This window comes from Hyperolius riggenbachi, chromosome 10, assembly GCF_040937935.1.
Source record: "Hyperolius riggenbachi isolate aHypRig1 chromosome 10, aHypRig1.pri, whole genome shotgun sequence".
Taxonomy (NCBI): Eukaryota; Metazoa; Chordata; class Amphibia; order Anura; family Hyperoliidae; genus Hyperolius; species Hyperolius riggenbachi.
Genome location: NC_090655.1, coordinates 45352258 through 45375117, shown reverse-complemented (window position 1 = coordinate 45375117; position 22860 = coordinate 45352258). Strand labels below are relative to the sequence as shown.

The following is a 22860-nucleotide window of genomic DNA, read 5'->3' as shown; positions in this document are numbered from 1 at the left end:
TAGTGTTTACTATCTTCCTGCTCCCTCCAGCCATCCTCAAAACTCTTCACACACTACATCCCCCTGCTGTCAGCAATATGCTGTACATTTCACCATCCCTCCTATCCACTCCTCAGCTCGCCTCTCATGAAATTTTCTCATACTTACAGCCTCAGCTCCCGTGTCGCACTACATCTACATATAAGTCTATACCGCAACCTCTGCTCCGCTCTGTCTGCCTTCTCCTTCTCCTTGCTGCTGGGGACATTTCACCTAACCCTGGACCCCCACTCCCCCCTGCTAATCACACTGTTTGCAACAAATCAAATTTCCCTCCCTCTTACTGTAACCTTATTAATATTCCACTCCTTCCCCCTACTCCCCCTCCAATCTCGGCTGCCCTCTGGAATGCCCGCTCAGTCTGCAACAAGCTGCCCTTCATCCATGATCTTTTCATTTCCAATGCTTTCACATTCTTTGGTATCACTGAAACCTGGCTGACCCCTTCTGACACAGTCTCACCTGCCGCCCTCTCCTATGGAGGTTTCCACTTTAGCCACACCCACAGAAGTGGGAATAAACATGGAGGAGGGGTGGGCATTCTTCTCTCAGACAAATGCTCCTTCAAGCCTCTCACTCCTATTCCTTCTCTCTCCCTGCCATCCTTTGAAGTCCATACAGTCCGACTATACTCACCCTCGAACCTCCAGATTGCAGTTTTTACCGCCCTCCAGGCCCTGCTTTTGTTTTCTTAGATCATTTCTCTGCCTGGCTTCTCCAGTTCCTGTCCTCTGACATCCCTACCATCATTATGGGTGATTTTAACATTTCTATTGACACCAAGAACGCTGTCTCCAACAAACTTCTTTCACTCACTTCCTCCTATGGCTTGTCTCAGTGGTCCTCTACCTCCACCCATACCGATGGCCATACGCTTGACATCGTATTCACTCGTCTCTGCTCTGTCACTGACTTTACTAATGATTCACTACCACTCTCTGACCATAACCTACTTACCTTCTCTCTCTCCTCCACTTTTCCTACCACCCTGGTACAAGCACGCTCACATATTCGCAGAAACTATCGCAATCTAGACATGCAATCTGTCTCTGATGCCCTGGCACCTCTCCTCACACAATCCTTCACTGACCCAGACTCAGCTGCTATACACTACAACAGCTCCATTACAAAAGTCATGGATGACTTCGCCCCCCTCGTCAATGTCCGCCCTCACCGTGTCAGTCGCCAACCCTGGATGACCAAAGACACTAAACAGTTAAAAAGATGCTCTAGAGCAGCGGAAAGGCGTTGGAGGAAAAGTAACACAAATGAGGACTTCATGTCATATAAAATAGCCTTGAACAACTTCAAAAATGCATTCTCTGTGGCAAAACAGTCCTATTTTTCGTCCCTAATATCCGCCCATTTACACAATCCAAAATGCTTGTTTAGCACCTTCAACTCCGTTCTCCATCCCCCTCCTCTTCCTCCTTCATCTTGCTTATCAGCTGAAGAATTTGCAACATACTTCACTGATAAAATTGACAAAATCAGAAGTGAATTCTCCACGCAGCCCTCAAATCCCACCTCCACACCTCTCATTGACTGCTCTCTAACTGCCTTCTCTACACTCTCTGAACATTCTCTCTCCTCTATAATATCCAAAGCTAATCTAACTACTTGTTCTTTGGATCCTATTCCCTCCCATTTCATTCCGCAGCTATCCTCATCTCTCATGCCTCCACTAACATTGCTATTTAACCTGTCCCTCTCCACTGGCATCTTTCCGTCGCAACTCAAAAAGGCTGTTGTGACACCACTACTTAAAAAAACATCTCTAGATCCTACCACACTCGCCAACTATTGCCCAGTCTCACTTCTCCCATTTGCATCCAAACTAATTGAACGCCACATACATGCAGAATTAAACCATCATTTATCTGCTAACTCCCTACTTGATCAGTTCAAGTCTGGCTTTCGCTCCAACCATTCCACGGAAACTGCCCTTACCAAAGTGGCCAATGACCTTCTTAAAGCTAAATCCAAAGGTCAATTTTCCATACTCATCCTTCTTGATCTGTCATCAGCATTCGATACGGTCGACCACACCTTTCTCTTACAAATACTTTAAAATGTAGGAATAAAGGGCCTCGCTCTCACATGGTTATCTTCCTACCTCTCTGGAAGGTCCTTCACAGTCTCCTACTCAGATCAGATCTCTTCTCCTCATGCATTGTCTGTCGGGGTTCCTCAAGGCTCTGTCCTTGGTCCCCTCCTCTTTACCATCTACATGCATGGTCTTGGTGATTTAATCAACTCATTCGGGTTTCAATACCACCTCTATGCAGACGATACACAACTGTACCTCTCTGCCCCAGACCTTAACTCCCTCCTCAAACGTGTTCCTGACTGCTTGTCTGCTATATCCTCCTTCATGTCCTCTCGCTTCCTAAAACTTAATATGAGTAAAACGGAACTAATAATTTTTCCACCTTCTCTGGCCACCACTCTGCCTGAAGTAACTATAAATGGTAATAACACTCCCATAACTTCAGTTCCCAAAGCACGGTGCTTGGGGGTAATATTCGACTCTTCCCTCTCTTTTATTCCTCATCTCAACTCCATAACCAGCTCCTGCCATCTCCAACTCAAAAATATATCTCGCATTCGTCCCTTTCTCACTCAAGACACAACCAAAATGTTAATACATGCTCTTATAATTTCTCGTCTGGACTACTGCAACATGCTACTTTGTGGACTACCTTCTAACAAACTGGCCCCGCTGCAGTCGGTACTGAACCCAGCTACTCGTCTCATTCATCTTTCTTCTCGATCTTCCTCTGCTGACCCTCTCTGTCAAGCTCTTCACTGGCTGCCAAATAACCAGAGGATCCAGTTCAAACTCCTAACCCTAACCTACAAAGCTCTCCAAAATCTCTCCCCCCGGCACATATCCTCACTAATTTCCAGATACAAACCCAATCGCAATCTCAGATCTGCACACGCTCTTCTGTTGTCCTCCTCTAGAATCACCTCCTCACATTCAGGCTTACAAGATTTTGCACAAGCTTAATATCTTCTCTGGAATCCCCTCCCACAACACATCCGTCACTCGCCAACCTTTGTTACTTTTAAACGCTCTCTAAAAACTCATTTGTTCCGACAAGCACATGGGCTACCTTAGCCACTTCCCTTTGTCCTAAGACCAAATTGCACTCGAACTAGGTATCCTAAAACACACTGCCTTTATATATTTTATCGTATACTACCCCTTCTCTTGTTTCCCCCCATTTCCTTTAGATTGTAAGCTCGCAGGGGCAGGGCTCTCTCCCCCTTTTGTGTCTTGGAAATCATTATACATTTTATTCATCATGTTACTTTTATCACTGTCATTACCACTTCTGTATTTTGTATTCTGTATGCTGTATCATTTTTTGTATTTTGTCACTAATTATGTATCTTGTATATTAGTGTACACCATTGTCTGTATTATGTACCCCATGTTTGTTTCTTACTTTGTACAGTGCCACGGAATATTTTGGCGCTTTATAAATCAATAATAATAATAATAATCTATCCACCCTCATACTACCTAGAGAAGGTAAAATCGGCCAGTGATTGGCCAGTCATAATTGAAATTGTGTACCAGGCTTTAGGCCATCGGAATTGTCTACAAGAAAACACCGCCACTGCTATCAATTGCTTTTAAAGAGGAACGCCAGCGAAAATAATGTAATAAAAAAAGTGCTTCATTGTTACAATAATTATGTATAAATGATTTAGTCAGTGTTTGCCCATTGTAAAATCTTTCAAATCCCTGATTTACATTCCGGCATTTATTACATGGTGACATTTTTACTGTTGGCAGGTGATGTAGCTGCTGCATGCTTTTTTGGCAGTTGGAAACAGCTGTAAACCTCTATTTCCCACAATGCAACAAGGTTCACAGACAGGAAACTGCCAGGAGTACCACGATCCTAAGAGTTTCTTGTTGGGGGGGTGTCACCACAATATCAGTCATACAGCGCCCCCTGATGGTCTGTTTGTGAAAAGGAATAGATTTCTCATGTAAAAGGAGATATCAGCTACTGATTGGGATAAAGTGCAATTTTTGGTCGAAGTTTCTCTTTAATGTGCTTGTTGAGGTACATACAATTGCTGCATACAGTGCATACATAAGTAAAAATGGTCACATACCGGGTAACAGCTGCGAGCAGGGTGTGGTGGGTGCAGGGGCTGAAAGCCTTATGGCCGTTTTGAGCTAGAGCGCTTCTATGGAGGCTGCCACCACAAAATGCCCACTCCAGTGCCAGCGCTATTGTTCTCTCCCAAGCTGTTCAATATTTGTGACCCAAGCTCTTTTACTTTACAACAGGGGTGTCGAACTCAGTCAGAGAAGGGGCCGAAATCTAAAACCCAGCCTAAATCGCAGGCCGAATGGTTTACTGAACAGTCATAAACTGACAACGTTAACCAGAAATGTGAATTTAACATGAATGGAACAATCTTTTTCCTTAACAGGGCTGTCAAACCAACTCACATGCTATCAAGCAAAACAGTAATATTTGTATCAAGCAAAACAGTAATATTGGAATGTACCTGAAATGCTCATTGCTATGCCCGCACTGTAGGCCAGGAACTGGCAGTTTCTGCTGTGTATTTTTTATGCCCGCACTGTAGGCCAGGAACTGGCAGCTTCTGCTGTGTATTTGTTATGCCCGCACACTCACTCTCCCCTCTGCTCTGCCACCCGCACAACCACCTGTGGAGCAGACATTCTTTCCTTCTACCTCACCTGCACAACCACATCGCATGCCAGACTATAGGTCACGCCTCCTGAATCTCGCGTGACTGGTTATCTATGCGCATGCGAGAGATCACAAGCCACCGCGCGTCGTCCTGATGGAACGCAGCGGCGTGCAGTGATGACAGCGTGGGGCGTGCCAAATTGCGTGGCGGCGATGTGTAGGCAGGACAGCGCGGTGCGGGCCACATTGCAGGGCCTCGCGGGCCGGATTTGGCCCGCGGGCCTTGTGTTTGACACCTGTGCTTTACAAAGTTCAGTTTCAGATTGTTTAGTGCCCATTCTAGCTCTGATGCACTCTAGTTGGGCATTTTGGAGTGTCATTCCTCCGTTGTAGGTGCAACATATTAAACAGGACTGTATGATAATACATAGTGGTGGGTGCAAATGACAAAGCTGCATACTGTGCATACATTTGAAAAGGTAGCGAGCTAATTTAGGCGTGAGGTTAAATAACGATATTACTAGCAATCAGTGGTGCTCGGATACCCCATTTTAAAATCCGAATTGATTTGGATCCGGATACTCAGATATCCGGATCCGGATTGGATATCCCAATCCAAACTTTTTGGTATCCGAATAGAATTGGATATCCGAACCCATTATCCAAGAAATCCGGTCGGATTCGGATATCCGGATAGAAAACCGGAAGTGGCCTTTAAATTGCTCCAAAATGTTTTTGAAGGTAAATGATGCATTTAGCATCATGTTTTTTTTTTTAAAGGGAAACACTAATTTATTATGTGGGGAGTTAAAAAAAACAAAACAAAAAAAAAGTCTGTAAATTAACATCAGGACTAGGTTCCAGACAGCGGTCGTGCAGCCCACATTGTGTCCAAAGTCCAACCGCACAACTGGGACATCACAGTTTTCCGCTCAGACATCTCCAAAAAATTAAAGCTATTGTAGTGGCGTAATAGCTGGTGGCAGTGGCAGGCTATTGTAGTGGCGTAATAGCTGGTGGCAGTGGCAGGCTATTGTAGTGGCGTAATAGCTGGTGGCAGTGGCAGCCTGGCAGTGGCAGCAGAAGATATAGTTCAGTGTGGACCCTGGTGGTGGGTACCACAGACAGCAGCAGCAGGATGAGAAGGTAGATGCAGCTATTGTAGTGGCGTAATAGATGGTGGCAGTGGCAGCAGAAGATATAGTTCTGTGTGGACCCTGGTGGTGGTGGGCACCACAGCCAGCAGGAGCAGCAGGATGAGTAGGTAGATGCAGCTATTGTAGTGGCGTAATAGCTGGTGGCAGTGGCAGCAGAAGATATAGTTCTGTGTGGACCCTGGTGGTGGTGGGTACCACAGACAGCAGCAGCAGCAGGAGGAGGTAGATGCAGCTATTGTAGTGGCGTAATAGCTGGTGGCAGTGGCAGCAGAAGATATAGTTCTGTGTGGGTACCACAGACAGCAGGAGCAGCAGGATGAGTAGGTAGATGCAGCTATTGTAGTGGCGTAATAGCTGGTGGCAGTGGCAGCAGAAGATATAGTTCTGTGTGGACCCTGGTGGTGGTGGGTACCACAGACAGCAGCAGCAGCAGCAGGAGGAAGTAGATGCAGCTATTGTAGTGGCGTAATAGCTGGTGGCAGTGGCAGCAGAAGATATAGTTCTGTGTGGACCCTGGTGGTGGTGGGTACCACAGACAGCAGGAGCAGCAGGATGAGTAGGCAGCTATTGTAGTGGTGTAATAGCTGGCAGTGGCAGCAGAAGATATAGTTTTTTGTGGACCCTGGTAGTGGTGGGTACCACAGACAAATGAGATGAATAATACCAGTGAGCAGTTAGCACAGTACACAATGTCACTCATGAAACTTAATGAATGACCAGCACTGGCAGTGGCAGTGTGACTGTCTGTAAGTAGTAGCTGAAGTGTATGACTGGCTAGCTGAATACAAGTGAGCCCTCTGAACCTGTCTGCCTGCACTAAACACACTAATCACCAGTACACTCTGACTACACTGACTACAGCATTGACTTACTGGCTAGCTACCTAAATACAACTGACAAGTACAATATAAGAGCACTGTTAGGAGTAAAAACGCTGGATTTTGACACAGAAAACGCGCTTGCTGAAGGAACAATGGCCTGGAGATGATCCTCTTAGTACCAGAGTCTAGTAAGGATGGAGCTTTTCCATCATGGCTGCTGCTTTATATGCAGGAGGGGAGGGCATAGCCCCCCCTCCTGTGATTGGTTGCTAGGGCCTGGCTAGGGGCCTCTGATTGGCCCAGGGAAGTCACTTCCGCCTACTTCTGCTATTCACGACCTAACCACGAGTTCTGCGCCGTTTTCACGAGCGTGAATATGTTCATTCACGGTCTTGCGAAGCGGATTTTAGTGAATGAAAATTGATCCACAGCAACGAATACCCGTGGCGGATAGCTGAAAAATGGTCTTGATCACAACCTCCATCCGAGCATCACGGGTGGTATAGTACAGGTGTTTATGTGCAAAAATGCTAGGTTTTCTCACAGTAGAAAGCACTTGCTTAGCTAAACAGCACTGGAGATGTCTCTCAGTGAGCAGTCACAAGCAAGAACGAGTTCCTTAAAATGGCCGCCGCTTTATATACAGGAGGGGCTGGCCAGGGTTCCCCTCTGTGATTGGTTGCTAGGGCTTCTGTTGGGAGCCCTTTGATTGGCTCAATGACATCATAGACATCATCTCCATGGTTACAGTATCCGGATCCGTATATCCGACTGGATATCTGAATTCCTATCTGGATACCGTTGCGAATCCAGATACCGCATTCAGGATTTGCCTAGATATCCGGAATCCAGATCCGAGGTCGGATAGTGGAAAAAATTCGGATTATCCGTGTAATTCGGATATCCGGAATCCGGATTAGCACCACTACTAGCAATATCAGTAAATAACAATTTAAGCTGCCACAAACATGAATCAGTTTTATTGGAATTCCAAGTGGTGTACACGTGAGAAGTGGAATGAAAATCATACATGATTCCAAACATTTTTTTACAAATAAATAACTGCAAAGTGGTGTGTGCATAATTATTCAGCCCCCTGAGTCAATACTTTGTAGAACCACCTTTTGCTGCAATTACAGCTGCCAGTCTTTTAGGGTATGTCTCTACCAGCTTTGCACATCTAGAGACTGAAATCCTTGCCAAGCTTCTTTGCAAAACAACTCTAGCTCAGTCAGATTAGATGGACAGCGTTTGTGAACAGCAGTTTTCAGATCTTGCCACAGATTCTCGATTGGATTTAGAACTGGACTTTGGCTGGGCCATTCTAACACATGGGTATGTTGTGTTTTAAACCATTCCATTGTTGCCCTGGCTTTATGTTTAGGGTCGTTGTCCTGCTGGAAGGTGAACCTCCACCCCAGTCTCAAGTCTTTTGCAGACTCCAAGAGGTTTTCTTCCAAGATTGCCCTGTATTTGGCTCCATCCATCTTCCCATCAACTCTGACCAGCTTCCCTGTCCCTGCTGAAGAGAAGCATGATGCTGCCACCACCGTATTTGACAGTGGGGATGGTGTGTTCAGAGTGATGTGCAGTGTTAGTTTTCCGCCACACATAGCGTTTTGCATTTTAGCCAAAAAGTTCCATTTTGGTCTCATCTGACCAGAGAGCCTTCTTTCACATGTTTGCTGTGTCCCCCACATGGCTTGTGGCAAACTGCAAACGGGACTTCTTATGCTTTTCTGTTAACAATGGCTTTCTTCTTGCCACTCTTCCATAATGGCCAACTTTGTGCAGTGCACGACAAATAGTTGTCCAATGGACAGATTCCCCCACCTGAGCCGTAGATCTCTGCAGCTCTTCCAGAGTTACCATGGGCCTCTTGACTGCATTTCTGATCAGTGCTCTCCTTGTTTGGCCTGTGAGTTTAGGTGGCTGGCCTTGTCTTGGTAGGTTTACAGTTGTGCCATACTCCTTCCATTTTTAAATGATTGCTTGAACAGTGCTCCGTGGGATGTTCAAGGCTTTGGAAATCTTTTTGTAGCCTAAGCCTGCTTTACATTTCTCAATAACCTTATCCCTGACCTGTCTGGTGTGTTCTTTAGACTTCATGGTGTTGTTGCTCCCAATATTCTCTTAGACAACCTCTGGAGCTGTCACAGAGCAGCTGTATTTGTACTGACATTAGATTACACACAGGTGCACTCTATTTAGTCATTAGCACTCATCAGGCAATGTCTATGGGCAACTGACTGGACTCAGACCAAAAGGGGCTGAACAATTACGCACACCCCACTTTGCAGTTATTTATTTGCAAAAAATGTTTGGAATTATGTATGATTTTCATTCCAATTCTCACGTGTACACCACTTTGTATTGGTAGTAAATATTTAAGGGGGGAAGGTGATCTAGTTTGAGGTGATTTTTGAATGTGTTCAAGGGTGCACCGGGTGCCAGGCTAGGTGAGGGTGACAGGTGAGGAGGTGGGGAGAGACAGCAGGAGCCGGCAGCTATGCGTCCGGAAGGACGCATTCTCTGCTATGTGAGAAGCATTGGAGATCTTCAATCAACTTAATTGAAGATCGCAACATAAGAGGATACATTGTTTATTGGATCGTTTACTGTGGATATTACATAGTTACTTAGTTATATAGTTATAGTCATCCACCAAGCTATTATATTGTCCTCTGATGTATTTATACATGTTAATTAGATCCCCTCTAAGGCGTCTTTTCTCTAGACTAAATAAACCCAGTTTATCTAACCGTACTTGATAAGTAAAACCTTCCATCCCACGTATCAATTTTGTTGCTCGTCTTGCACCTGCTCTAAAACTGCAATATCTTTTAAATTCTTTTTATTTGCGACAGCAAGGGGAATATACAAGTCAAAAACTTCTATAATATTGTCAGAACAATCATAGATTTACAGATTAGACATCCACTTCAAATAGCATAAATATGAAGATTACAATTTTAAATGTCTGGTATATATCTTTTACTCCATAAATTGTCTTGCACCTGTGTTATAAACCGATTATAGGCAGGTCCCTCGGCTTGTTGAGGGCTTCATAACCTGTCTATAGAGTCTTTTCCTGCTGTCACATTATAATTACAACTTTCTAGCATAATATAGTACAGATTCTATAGCTTAAGGCCTACTGCGGTTGATATTTTTATTTTCTCTACAAAGAAAAAGCAAATTTAAACTCCTAATTAAAATAAAATAAAATAAAAATAAAAATAAAATAAAATTTCAAACTCCTGCCTCTCCTCCCCCTTTCCCCTCAACCTAACAGAGTGTAGTGCTAGTGTATTAACATGTTTAACAAAAGCCTTTTCTGTTCCTCTCATTGATTTATATTTCCAAACGGCCCAGGTGACCCCCAATCTTGCCCTTTAGATACCATGATGTATCTTCAAAAGTTTTCATTAGATTAACAATTTGGTTTCTCGTGAATGAGCACTCAATATAGGTTTGCCAGGTTTTGAAAAACCTTGAAACTGTTGTTGCCTTCATCACTTCCATCGACAGTCTCTCCAGATGCAGAATATGTGTGAGAATTTGTTTTAAATCCCCTACTGTAGGTGCTTTAGGTTCTAACCACTTTTTCATAACTGCCTTTTTGGCTGCTAAGAGTAGGAGATGTTCCCATCTCGTAATCTGAGGATTATCTTCATTCAGAGGCCCGTCAATGATATGAAAAAGGCAAAACAGTGGATCTATTGCCCTTGTTTTTCGGGTGATCTCCCGAGAAAAGACCAGAGCATCCTTCCAAAATCCCTGGATTGCAGAACAAAGCCACAGCATATGATTTAGGTCAGGTGTTGAGTCACCACATTTAGGGCACACCGTCGATGTGTCTTGTCCAGCATGTCTATATGGACCCTTTATGGGGATGTATGCCCTATACACTGTTTTAAAATACATTTCCCTCCATTCCTCTCCCACAATGGCTGTTCTGACTGCTAGCCAACCCTCCTTTAGAAGATCTATCATTTTATCCTTAGGAATTTCAAACAAGTCAGCCCATCTATGAATTTGTTGAAAAAGATTTTTCTTCTTTGGGTGGGATTCCCTGAATTGTGTATAAATCCATGACAGAGATTGTTTATATTTTAAATTGCCTATTAAATTACTAAAACCTGCATGTGATTTGACCACCCCTGTTCCTCCTGACCTTTGCATAATATATCCCCTCATTTGGCCATAGTAAAAACCGTGGTTTGAAAGGATTTCTTTAGTCGACAGGGCCTCTTCCCAGCCAAGGACCTTAGCTTCTTTGTCCAAAAAATCACCCACTGAGTGTAATCCCATGTTTGCCCACAGATCATAAACTGCATGCATGTCCCCGGGCGGGAAGCTAGGGTTTCCTTTTAGAGGAGCTAGTGGGGAGAGGTAAATCTGAAGATTAAATCGCTTTCTAGACTCCCTCCATGTTATGAGTGTAACTCTTATCAATATATTATTTTTTATTTGTTTAGCTAATTTGCTTAAGGGGGTATGGAGAATCCCCAGGAAGGAGTAAGGGGTCACTATTTCTTTTTCCAGCTGTGTTGGTGTGTAAAAAGAGGTATCTCCCACCCAATCCCTAATGTGTCTAAGTAGCGCTGAAAGATTATAGGAACGGATGTCTGGAAAATTGAGTCCCAATTGGGGGATAGTTTCTTTTAATTTCAGTAGGGCTATTCTGGGTTTCCCCGATTTCCATAGAAACTTTGTAAAAGCTGATTCCAGTCTAGCTATGTCTTTATGTTTTAACAAAATGGGTATTGTCTGGAGGGGGTATAGGAGCCTGGCTACACTGAACATTTTGATCAGATGTATCTTTCCTGATAAGGATAAGATTAATTTTTCCCATCCCTGGAGTTCTTTTATAATCTGTTGAATTAAAGGAGTGTAGTTTAAATTGTATAGCTGGTCTGTCTGTCTGGGGAGTGCAATATCTTTTTTGTAATGTGGTGCCCAGAACTGAATTCCAAATTCCAGATGTGGCCTTACTAGAGTTAAACAGGGGCAATATTATGCTAGCATCTCGGGTTTTTATTTCCCTTTCAATGCATCCCAAAATTTTGTTAGCTTTAGCTGCAGCGGCTTGGCATTGAGTACGATTATTTAACTTGTTGTCGAAGAGTACTCCTACGTCCTTCTCCAAGTTTGACGTCCCCAACTGTATCCCATTTATTTTGTATGGTGCTAGACCATTGGTACGACCAAAATGCATGAGTTTACATTTTTCAACATTGAATTTCATCTGCCATGTATGTGTCCCATATAACCATCCTATCCAGATCCTGTTGCAATATGACACTATCTTCCTGAGAGTTGATGATTCTGCACAATTTTGTATCATCTGCAAAAATAGCAACATTGCTCACTACTGCATCTACTAGGTCATTAATAAATAAATTGAAGAGCAGCGCTGCGTAATATGTTGGCGCTTTATAAATACAATAAATAAATAAATAAATAAAAGAGCACTGGACCCAGTACAGACCCCTGTGGGACCCCACTGCTAACAGTCTCCCATTTTGAGTATGATCCATTGACCACAACTTTTTGTTTTCTGTCCATTAGCCAGTTCCCTATCTATGCACACAGACTCTTCCCCAGTCCTTGCATCCTCAACTTTTGCACCAGACTTTTGTGGGGAACAGTGTCGAAGGCCTTTGCAAAGTCCAAGTATATCACATCTACAGCATTCCCAATATCCACATTAGCGATCTCTACCTCATAAAAGCTGAGCATGTTAGTCAAACAGGACCTGTCTTTAGTAAACCCATGTTGATGCTGAGAAATAAGATTATTGTCTACTATGAAGGCATGTATAGTATCTCTTAGAAACCCCTCAAATAGTTTGCATACAACTGATGTTAAGCTTACAGGTCTATAATTTCCTGAATCTGATTTTTTGCCCTTCTTAACCTCCTTGCCGGTTTTCCCGACCTGAGCTCGGGGTAGAAAAAAGAAGCTATTAGCGGTGATCCTGAGCTCAGGTCGGGGTAGGCATTGCAGAGCTTTACCTTTAGTTGTGGAGTCCCGCACGCGATCTCGCTGCGCAGCGGGACTCCAGCCTCTCTCCCCGGCAGTGTGGGGTCTTTTCCTGGCCGCCGGGATCCCCCATGTCCCCGCTATTCTTCCGGGGACCCAGCAGCCAGTTGGAGCAGCGCAGCCGTGGTGGTGGCAGCAGAGCGGTGGTGGCAGCGTGACGTCATCGGGGGCGGGGCTAATATTGAAAACGAACTTCTCTATATTAGAGAAATATAGAGAAGTTCGTTTATATGTATATTAGCGCCATCTTGTGGGCAAAGAGAAAACTGCAGCACAGGAGCCCAGAATGGTAATTTTTTTTTTATTTTGCTGCAGATCTCCCTGCCAGAATGATTTTTTTCAGGTTTTAGGGTCTGAAAGAGTGGAAAAAAATTGCACCGCTTTTAGACCCTAAAATCTGGAAAGAATCAGAACGGCAAGGAGGTTAAATAATGGGAAAACGTGGGCTGTACGCCAATCCACTGGGACTCTGCCAGTTGAAAGAGAGTCACAAAAGATAAGATAAAGGGGTTTATCTATAACTGAACTTAATTCCCTTAGGACCCGGGGATGCATGCCATCCGGGCCAGGTGCCTTGTCTATTTTTAATTTATTTAGTCTTGCCTTCACTTCTTCCTGCGTTAAGTATTTAATATTACAGTTGGAAGATTGAGACTCTTCTGCATCTGTAATTTGCAACAGTGCTGTTTCTTTCCTTTGTGAAGACAGAAGCAAAGAAAGCATTTAACCTCCCTGGCGGTTTATTTATTTTGCCAGGGAGGCTGCGGGAGGGTTTTTTTTAAATTAAAAAAAAAATATTTCATGCAGCCAACTGAAAGTTGGCTGCATGAAAGCCCACTAGAGGGCGCTCCGGAAGCGTACTTTCGATCGCCTCCGGCAATCGAAAGTAACAAGATAGGCCGCAATGAGCGGCCTATCTTGTTTCGCTTTCCTCGTCGCCATGGCGACGAGCGGAGTGACGTCATGGACGTCAGTCGACGTCCTGACGTCAGAGCCGCCCGATCCAGCCCCTAGCGCCGGCCGGAACTGTTTGTTCCGGCTGCGCTGGGCTCGGGCGGCTGGGGGGACCCTCTTTCGCCGCTGCACGCGGCGGATCGCCGCGGAGCGGCGGCGATTGGGCAGCACACGCGGCTGGCAAAGTGCCGGCTGCGTGTGCTGCTTTTTTCAGAACTCAAATCGGCCCAGCAGGGCCTGAGCGGCGACCTCCGGCGGCATACCCCGAGCTCAGCTCGGGATTACCGCCAAGGAGGTTAATAACTCTGCCTTATCTTGGTCATCCACCATTTCTTCAACCTTTCAACCATCCAACCTTTCTTTTTTTAGAGTTGATGTACTTGTAAAACTTTTTTGGGTTAGATTTGATATCCCTAGCGATTTGATTTTCAGCTGCGATCTTTGCCAGCCTAATTTATTTTTTACAATTTTTATTGCACTCCTTATAATTGCTGCTTAGTGCAGCCTCGGTCCCCTCCTGTTTTAGGACCTTATAGGCATTCTTTTTCCTCTTCATTTTATCTCTAACCTTTCTATTCATCCATAGAGGCCTTTTTTTATTTCTAGACATTTGGTTTCCATATGGGATATACATACTACAATATTGATTGAGAATAAGTTTAAAAGCTTGCCATTTCCCTTCAGTGTCCTCCCCTTGTAGTACATTATCCCAGTTCACCAAACTTAGTGCCTGCCTAAGTTGATTGAACTTTGCTTTTCTAAAATTCATAGTTTTAGTGGTCCCACTGCCCCGTGGCCTATCAGTTACCAGATCAAACGTTATCATGTTGTGATCACTATTTCCCAAATGTTCTTGAACCTGCACATTTGATACATTATCTGGTCTATTAGAAATGATCAGATCCAGTAACGCATTCCCCCTAGTTGGTTCCATTACCATTTGAGTCAAGTAATTGTCCTGTAGTGATGCCAGAAATCTGCTGCTTTTACCAGAATGGGTAGCCTCAATACCCCAGTCAATGTCTGGAAAGTTGAAGTCGCCCATAGCTATGACCTCATTTTTACTTGAAGCTTTTTCAATCTGCTGTAGTAATCACAGTTCTGCTGCTTCATTAATATGAGGTGGCCTGTAGAATACCCCAATAAGTAATTGGCAACTTTTATTTCCACCATGAACATTTACCCAAACGGACTCCACCTCTTCGCAATCTTCCTCCATCTCATCATTTAGGACAGCTGTAAAATAATTCTTAACAAAGAGACAAACCCCTCCACCCTTTTTCCCTGTTCTATCCTTCCTAAACACATTGTATCCCTCTAAATTAGCTATCCAGTCATGGCTTTCATCCATCCATGTCTCGGTTATTCCCACAATGTCATAGCCTTTGTCATTCAGAATGAACTCTAGTTCGTTTATTTTATTTGCAAGGCTCCGAGCATTGGTTACCATGCACTTTATAATTTTACCACCACATTTACCAATTTTGTTTACATGAAATGGGCTACTTGAAGTTTTACCAACCTCCCTAATCTTTACACTGTCCCCACCCCACTCTCCACCCCCCCCCCCCCCATAATGTTAGGCTCCCACTGTCTTTTTACCTTATCTTGTCTACATATTGAGACTTTATCGTCCCGCCTCCCCCCAAATCCTAGTTTAAAATCTCCTCCAACCGTTTAACCATCTTCTCCCCCAATGCAGCTGCACCCTCCCCATTAAGGTGCAGCCCATCCCTGCTGTAGAACTTGTAGCTGACTGCAAAGTCTGCCCAGTTCTCCTTAGGAACCCAAACCCCTCCTTCCTACACCAATTTCTCAGCCACTTATTTAACTCCCTAAGCTCCCTCTGTCTCTCAGATGTAGCACGTGGCACTGGCAGTATTTCAGAGAACACCATCTTGGAGGTCCTTGCTTTAAGTTTATATCCAAGTACCTGAAAATAATTTTTGAGGACCTTCCATCTCCCACTAACTTTGTCATTGGTGCCAATGACGTATTGGCGTGGGAATTTTTTTTAAAGGTACAGGTAAGTATTTATGGTTAATTTAGAATAACAAAATACTTTTCTCGTGGTTGTGTTTTTATTTCTTTTAACCCTTTGTGGAAATGGGTAAGGGGTACGGTGTACCCCTATACTCATTTCTCCTGTTAGGGGGTGGGCATCTGTGGTCCCCTTCTTAAAGGGGACTCCCAGATGCCACCATGAACCCCCCCCCCGGGAGTCGTCGCCCCCACCTCCTCCTGGGGCACCGGAGGTGGGGAAGAGCCCCTTGTCCATGGATTGGACAAGGGCTCCTGGGGGGGGGGAGGGGAAGGCTTGGCTGCACCTCCCCCCTGAGCCCCTCCATACCATGGACCATGCGGGCTGGTATAGCTCAGGGTGCGAAGCCCCAGTCGGCCGGGGCTCCACATTCTGGCTATATCAGCCTGCATGGGGGACAAGGGGTTACAGAGGCTCGGGAGGGTGGACCCCACGCCATTTTTTTTCAGATTTCCCACACACAGCACATAAAAATAATATTAAAAAAAAAATGTAAAGGACTTCCGAGGCCACAAATGTGAAAAAAGTTAAATACCTTTTCATAATCCAGATCCATTGAGGACGCCGTCTGCGCCCTCCCTTTCATTCCCCCATGGTTCCCACACTAATAACGGCCCCGGTCGAGTCCCGACCCCTCTGAACGGGTTGGGTTCTCATTCCCCCCTCAATATGGCCACCACAGATTGCCGTGGCTGTGCAGTCCGCATAGACATGATTGCGGCTGCGCAGCTCTAGGACCTCCTCCTGATGCGTCCGATGTATGCACGCATATTGATGACGCGGCGGGAGGAGGGCCTAGAGCTCCGCAGCTGCAATCGCGCCTAAGCGGACTGCACGGTAGCGGCAATCTGTGGTGGCCATATTGAGGGGGGAATGAGAACCTGACCCGTTTGGAGGGTCGGGACCCGACTGGGACCGGTATTACTGCGGGAGCTATGGGGGAATGAACGGGAGGGTGCGGATGGCGTCCTACATGGATCTGGATTATGAAAAGGTATTTAACTTTTTTCACATTTGTGGCCTTGGAAGTCCGTTAAATATTGTTTCCTGCTATCTTTTTAACATATCCTGCAAATTTGGTGTTGCTAGGATGTAAGGGACCTTTGCTATTAACTGCTATAGTCGGCGGATGATGAAAACCAACCAGAATTATAGGAGTGGAAAAGTGCTGAATTCTGCCATAGGCTTCCATTAGGCTCCCTATTTCACTTTCAAAAATCTCAAATCTTTTCAAAGGGCGATGGCTCAGCAGTGGCAAATTTTCTAGCATTGTAGGGACTCTTAGGGGGATCATGACTGGTGTGTTTCGGGCCCTTAGGCCAAAGAGGTCATAGTCTAGGGTCACAAAAACCTGTTTATTTGGGCACTGTCAATGGTGGAGATTCTGACGAACATAAATCGCAGCCATGGCCGTTAGCAACGTCTGAATCTCACGACATGTCTCATGCAGGTAGAAGGCATATTGTTATACTTTTACTCCAAAGTTGGGTTCCCTACATCTCTGCAAACCATAGTTACAGGGGTGCAAAAGTGGTAAAATCCCCCATAGGCTTTCATTGGGCTCCCTAGTTCACTTTCAAAAATCTCAAATCTTTTCAAAGGACAATGGCTCAGCAGTGGCAAATTTTCTAGCATTGTAGGGACTCTTAGGGGGATATTAAAGTAGGATAATTAATTCAACGTACAGTTTATTGGTTTATTTAGAATAACACAATTATTTTTAACCTATGTGGCATTTTTTAAATGTAAAATGTGTAGGAATGGAAAAGGGGTATATAAGTATTCCCGTACATATTTAACCTGGGGGAGCAGTGTCTGAGAACCACTTTGATCTTATTGGTAGCAAAAAGCCCCTCCTACAGTGCCTACAAAAGCAGGTATGGAGGTAGCTTACCCAACCTCTAGAGGTGAGGATGAGCCCTTTGCTCTTGATATAGATTTGGCTATGAATAGAGGGACAGACTACCATCACCTATGTCATGTACCAAGTAGGCTGGTATAGCTCAGGATGGGGAGCCCCATGCTGTCCAGGCTCATCATTCTGCTATGCTCCAGTGCTGAAGCCAAGGCAAATTAGACTGGCACTGAAAATAAAAATTGCATTGCAGTCTCAGTAATTCCAAAGCTACAGTCCTATTCAACTTGGAACTCAACTGATTCTGATTCTGATTCTGATTTCCATGGATTCAAAAAAGCTTATGAAGCTTGATTTCTAAATTCCATGATTCCCTATACATTGAGTGTTGGTAGGGAAAGGGGGTAAACTGTCTGTTTCCATAATCTTAACTGCCAAATCAATTGCTAATGTTTCATTCACTCTCAAATAATATATCAAAAATGAAGAACAGGTGCTAATGTAACATAAATAGAAATTTCTAAAGTTAACCCCGGAGGTTGCTGTTAAGTTACTAAATGCATAGATAAGACCGTATATACATTAACTAGAGTGTTTTATTGACTAATCCGAAGAGAGTCCAGGTGGTTGGCTCCCAGAAAACCGTATAAATACCAACATTTCAACCCGAAAAAGTCACTCACTGCTCAAATCAACACCATGAAGCTCCTTCTGATCTGTGTGCTCCTTGGAGCAGCTGGTGAGACATATGGGCCTTTTTAGGAAATGCCTTTATTGGGGTTAGAGTGGGGATGTCTTTAATATGTAGTATGGTCAGATACATTCTGTTAAGTGTACACCATCTTTTTCAGCTGCTTTGGATGACGACAAGATTGTCGGAGGTTACACCTGTGGCAAAAACGCTGTCCCCTACCAGGTTTCCCTGAACTCTGGGTACCACTTCTGCGGGGGTTCTCTGATCAACAGCCTGTGGGTGGTCTCTGCTGCTCACTGCTACAAGGCGTAAGTACACATTTTCCAACAAGAAGTGTTTTTACTAATGAATGGTTGGAAGATATAATAAACAAACATAAAAACACTGGAAAACTTAAGTGGTCGACCTATATTGCACTGGATTATTTAAAAACTGCCTGCCATTAAGTGACAAAGTTTCCAATTGCTAACAGGGTCATATCATTGATAGAAGTGTGAAATCTTCACCACACTCTGATATGACACAGGGAGAGGGGGGTAAACTTTTGCCACCCACCCAATATCAGTAAATGGAGAGTAGAAAAATCAACTTGAAATTTGCTAGATCTGTTTGATTCTGCAGAACTCTCACACCTTGCCTGAAGTAACAATCAGAAGCTTCATTCATTTGCATGAGGCAAAATGGCAAACCATTAGTTCTCTCTCTGTGGACCGTTAGCTTTTTTCTTGCACATTTCACAAGTTACTCCCCATTGGCTTTTATTATGGAGGGATGATTAATGTACAAGAATTGTAGGTCACATGGCCACCAAAAGTTTACCAATAATACACTTTATTAAAGATATGAATTATGTCTAAAACACTATCCCTCCAAATACAAAATATCTTCCTATCGCGTTAAAACTAAATGACAATAGAAGAATACATAGCTATAACGTAGTATAATTTACAGAGGCGCCAATAGAATAAAAGTACTACCAAATAAAATTCAATAAAATATGTGGGTGGTAAAGGTGGGCTCACACACCCCATAAGAATCACCAGTACTAATTTGCATATAATACAAAAATTGTTAATTTGATGAATACTGCCAATAAAAATTTGCAACGCGTTTCGCGGGTCCCAAGCCCGCTTCCTCAGGCAAGAAAAACATATACAAGCAGAAACAACTGAAATACAAACAAAATACAAAACCCATATGTAAACCAGCCAAAAACATAATCAGCATAAATGAGCCATCAATCAGCATAAATGAGCCATCAATGGTGGATATATATCAAAAACAATTGGAATACAATATGTCACATTCTTTAACACTATCTCTAGATATCTGGGTCCCTCATGTCATCATAATATATAGTGGCATGTATATAAGGAAAAAATAGGGCATACACGAACACTACCCTGCATAAACAATGACCATTTTGATCTAAAACACATAAACAAATAGTAGATGGGCCAATAGATTCCCCTTTCCAATATTATCTTAGTGTGATGTAGTTTTGTGCTTGCTAAATTGTGTATAGGGTTGTGAGTACAATCTCTCTCTCTATATAGAGAGAAATACATATAAAAATATATAGAAAAATATATAGAAAGCGAGGTGCAGAACATTATAGGGGCTCCATAATATGAGCCCCTGTATCTGCTATTAAGAGCATGGTGCCCTGGAGAGCATTCAGTAATGTTATTGCACATTATTTGTGCTGTCAGATTCTAGCTATAACGTAGCCTGCAAGCAATAGCTATTATGCAAAATGATAGTGATTCAATTTATCTCTGACCAGAGAATAACATTGTAACACTCCACATACGTCCGCGCATTCATCACCCACACATCTGTGCCACAAGGTCCATTGTGATACGTGGGCCTCCTCTTGTGAAACAGGTTCAACATTAATCAACAAGTATGAAAGTTCCAATGTAATAGAAGCAGGACAACTTGCTATATTGCTCCTGCATATTATAAACAAGCCCCTGTATTGATGGGTCTCACCATGTATCACATGTTCCTCCTAATAAATGGCGGTTCCACAAGCGCTGCCGTTGTTGTGCAGTTTGTGTAGTCTCAATAAGTGTACAGGGCTCCGGCTACCGATAAACCGCTCCCATTCGGAGTATAACCGCTAGTACACAGAGATCGCCAGCCCGGGATCCTGATGCTCGTGGTGCGGGTGATGCTGCATCACATGCAGGCAGCATTAGCTCTGCATGATTACACAGATGTATGTTCCCATAGCAAAGCTTCCTTGTTCACTTGGTAAATGTTGGGATAGGGACCCCATGTTCTCGTTTTCACAGGAGATTAATGTAACTCATGTTTGTACTTGCTTTCAACAGGTAAGCTATATTTTGACTGAAAAGATTCTTAAGATCATTTTTAGAGAAATACCTTCTAAGAAAACAGTCATTTGCATTTTGGAAGATTCATAACCCACAGACCCCTCTTTTGTTTTTCTGCATACAGGAGTGTCCAGGTCAGACTGGGAGAGCACAACATTGCTACCACTGAGGGCACTGAGCAGTTCATTAACTCTGCCAAGTCCATCAGACATGCCAGCTACAACTCCAGAACCTTGGACAACGACATCTGGCTGATCAAGCTGGCCTCTGCTGCCACCATCAACTCTTACGTTAAAGCTATTGGTATCGCCTCTGCCACTTCTGCGGCCGGCACAAGCTGTCTGATCTCTGGATGGGGCAACACTCTGAGCAGTGGAAGTAAGTCAAGACAAGTTGGACATCTACCATTACATACAGTAAACATAAGCTACTCCTAAACTTAACGTGATTTTGTCAGGGTCTAAAAAGGTTTGTCTTTGAGTGAAAGAAGGCACCTGTTAATTCTGTTGTTATATTTCACTGAAAAGCTGAGGGCACAATACTGAGGACACTGGAAAGCTTAGACACTCTTTAGGTGGCACTGGAAAACTGGGACATAATGCAAGTGGCACTACAATGCTGGCACATACTGCATAGGTGCAATTTAGGGCAAACTGAGAAGCAGGGATACCTTATAGAGGGGCACCAGGCAATTGGGACACTAGTCAAGTGGCACTGGAAAGCCAAGATGCATTATGAGGGATATTAGAATGCTAGGACACACTTTATGGGCTATGGAAAGTTTACAATACAAAGTGCATTGGAAAGCTGGAACACATTATAGACGGCACTGAAAAGATGGGAACACTATTTATCCAGTATAGGAAATCTTAAACATGTTTTTTGGGGGGGATACTGAAAACCTGAATGGACCATCCCTCCGAGTACTGAAAATTTCCCAAGTTATCCCAAGTCAGTTGGGAGTCACCTATTTAATCATGTAGGATCATGCTGTTACATCCCACTGCTCATCCCATTGGTAAGATACAAAATGAACTACCATTTCTGAAGCACTTTTCCACTATAGCACTCAAAGCTCATGGTGAGCTGAACGAGTCCTCAAGGAATAACTGACCATAACATTTAGTGTGTATAAAACAGCAACCTTTTAGTAGATTAAAAATAAAAATCTATTTTCTTTTTTTTTTAATCCAATCTCTTTTTATCTCCTTCATGTTACTCCAGCCAATGACCCTAAACTTCTGCAGTGTGTGAACGCTCCTATCCATTTTAATGTCATGCTGATATTATAGTGCTTCGTAACTGATGGCAAATTAATACGTATAGTTCTAACTGAAATGTGATGTTATTTCTAGCTAACATGCCCAGCCTGCTCCAGTGTGTGGACGCTCCAATTCTGACTTCAGCCCAGTGTTCCAATGCCTATCCTGGTGAGATCACCGGCAACATGATCTGTGTTGGCTACCTAGAGGGCGGCAAGGATTCCTGCCAGGTAATGGCCATTACTCAATGCATTGGTATATAGCTACATGTAAAGTGAGTCTCCATGGAAGTACAGTAGACATCAGTGGGGTCTAATATAAGAGTATGGTGATGGGGAGGCCAGTTATGCCAGTGAACGCCTGTGCCCATACTAGGTTTTCACAACAAACTGTCGCACTTGACAAAAGTGTATCATCTGTGTATAGCTTTAATATTTTAAACAATGAAATGACAGACATTAATATACAACAAATGTTTGTATGGATGTTTTACCAGTGATTTTCTTCTTCTTAGGGTGACTCTGGTGGACCCGTGGTCTGCAATGGACAGCTCCAAGGTATTGTCTCCTGGGGATACGGTTGTGCTCTGAGGAACTACCCTGGTGTCTACACCAGGGTCTCCAACTACAACTCCTGGATCTCCAGCACTGTGGCTGCCAACTAAACCTCAGTCTACTCGTATATTCTGATTTTTTAGTATGTGTCTCACAGCTTGTGGATCTTAAAATAAACATCACCAACTCAACTGATTGTTTTGTTATCATTTCACCACCTTTAGTGATATGCAATGGGCCCACCTACAGTAGATTAAATACTGAAACACCCACAACCTGTTAATTGACAGAGGGCTTATATAGAGGCCTTTAAGGACATCCAAGGTAAAAATAAACTGATGAGAAAAACAATTGTATCTATCCTCCTTCTCCTTAAAATGACTTTTTTAGATATCCCACAGTTTT

At 43.6% G+C, this 22860-nt stretch overlaps 1 protein-coding gene across 2 annotated transcripts; it reads left to right on the top strand.

Moving 5' to 3' along the window:
- The first annotated feature begins 6811 nt into the window (after positions 1-6811).
- On the top strand, positions 6812-22571 carry LOC137535939 (trypsin-like). Of its 2 annotated transcripts, none has more exons than XM_068257834.1 (5): positions 6812-6893; positions 18455-18605; positions 20764-21017; positions 21995-22131; positions 22416-22571. In XM_068257834.1, the coding sequence occupies exons 1-5, from the start codon at positions 6869-6871 to the stop codon at positions 22563-22565; spliced, it is 717 nt and encodes a 238-aa protein (XP_068113935.1). In that variant the 5' UTR covers positions 6812-6868; the 3' UTR covers positions 22566-22571. The 2 variants fall into 2 exon arrangements, with proteins under 2 accessions (XP_068113935.1, XP_068113934.1); XM_068257833.1 differs by lacking the exon at positions 6812-6893 and adding an exon at positions 18082-18342.
- The last annotated feature ends 289 nt before the right edge of the window (positions 22572-22860 follow it).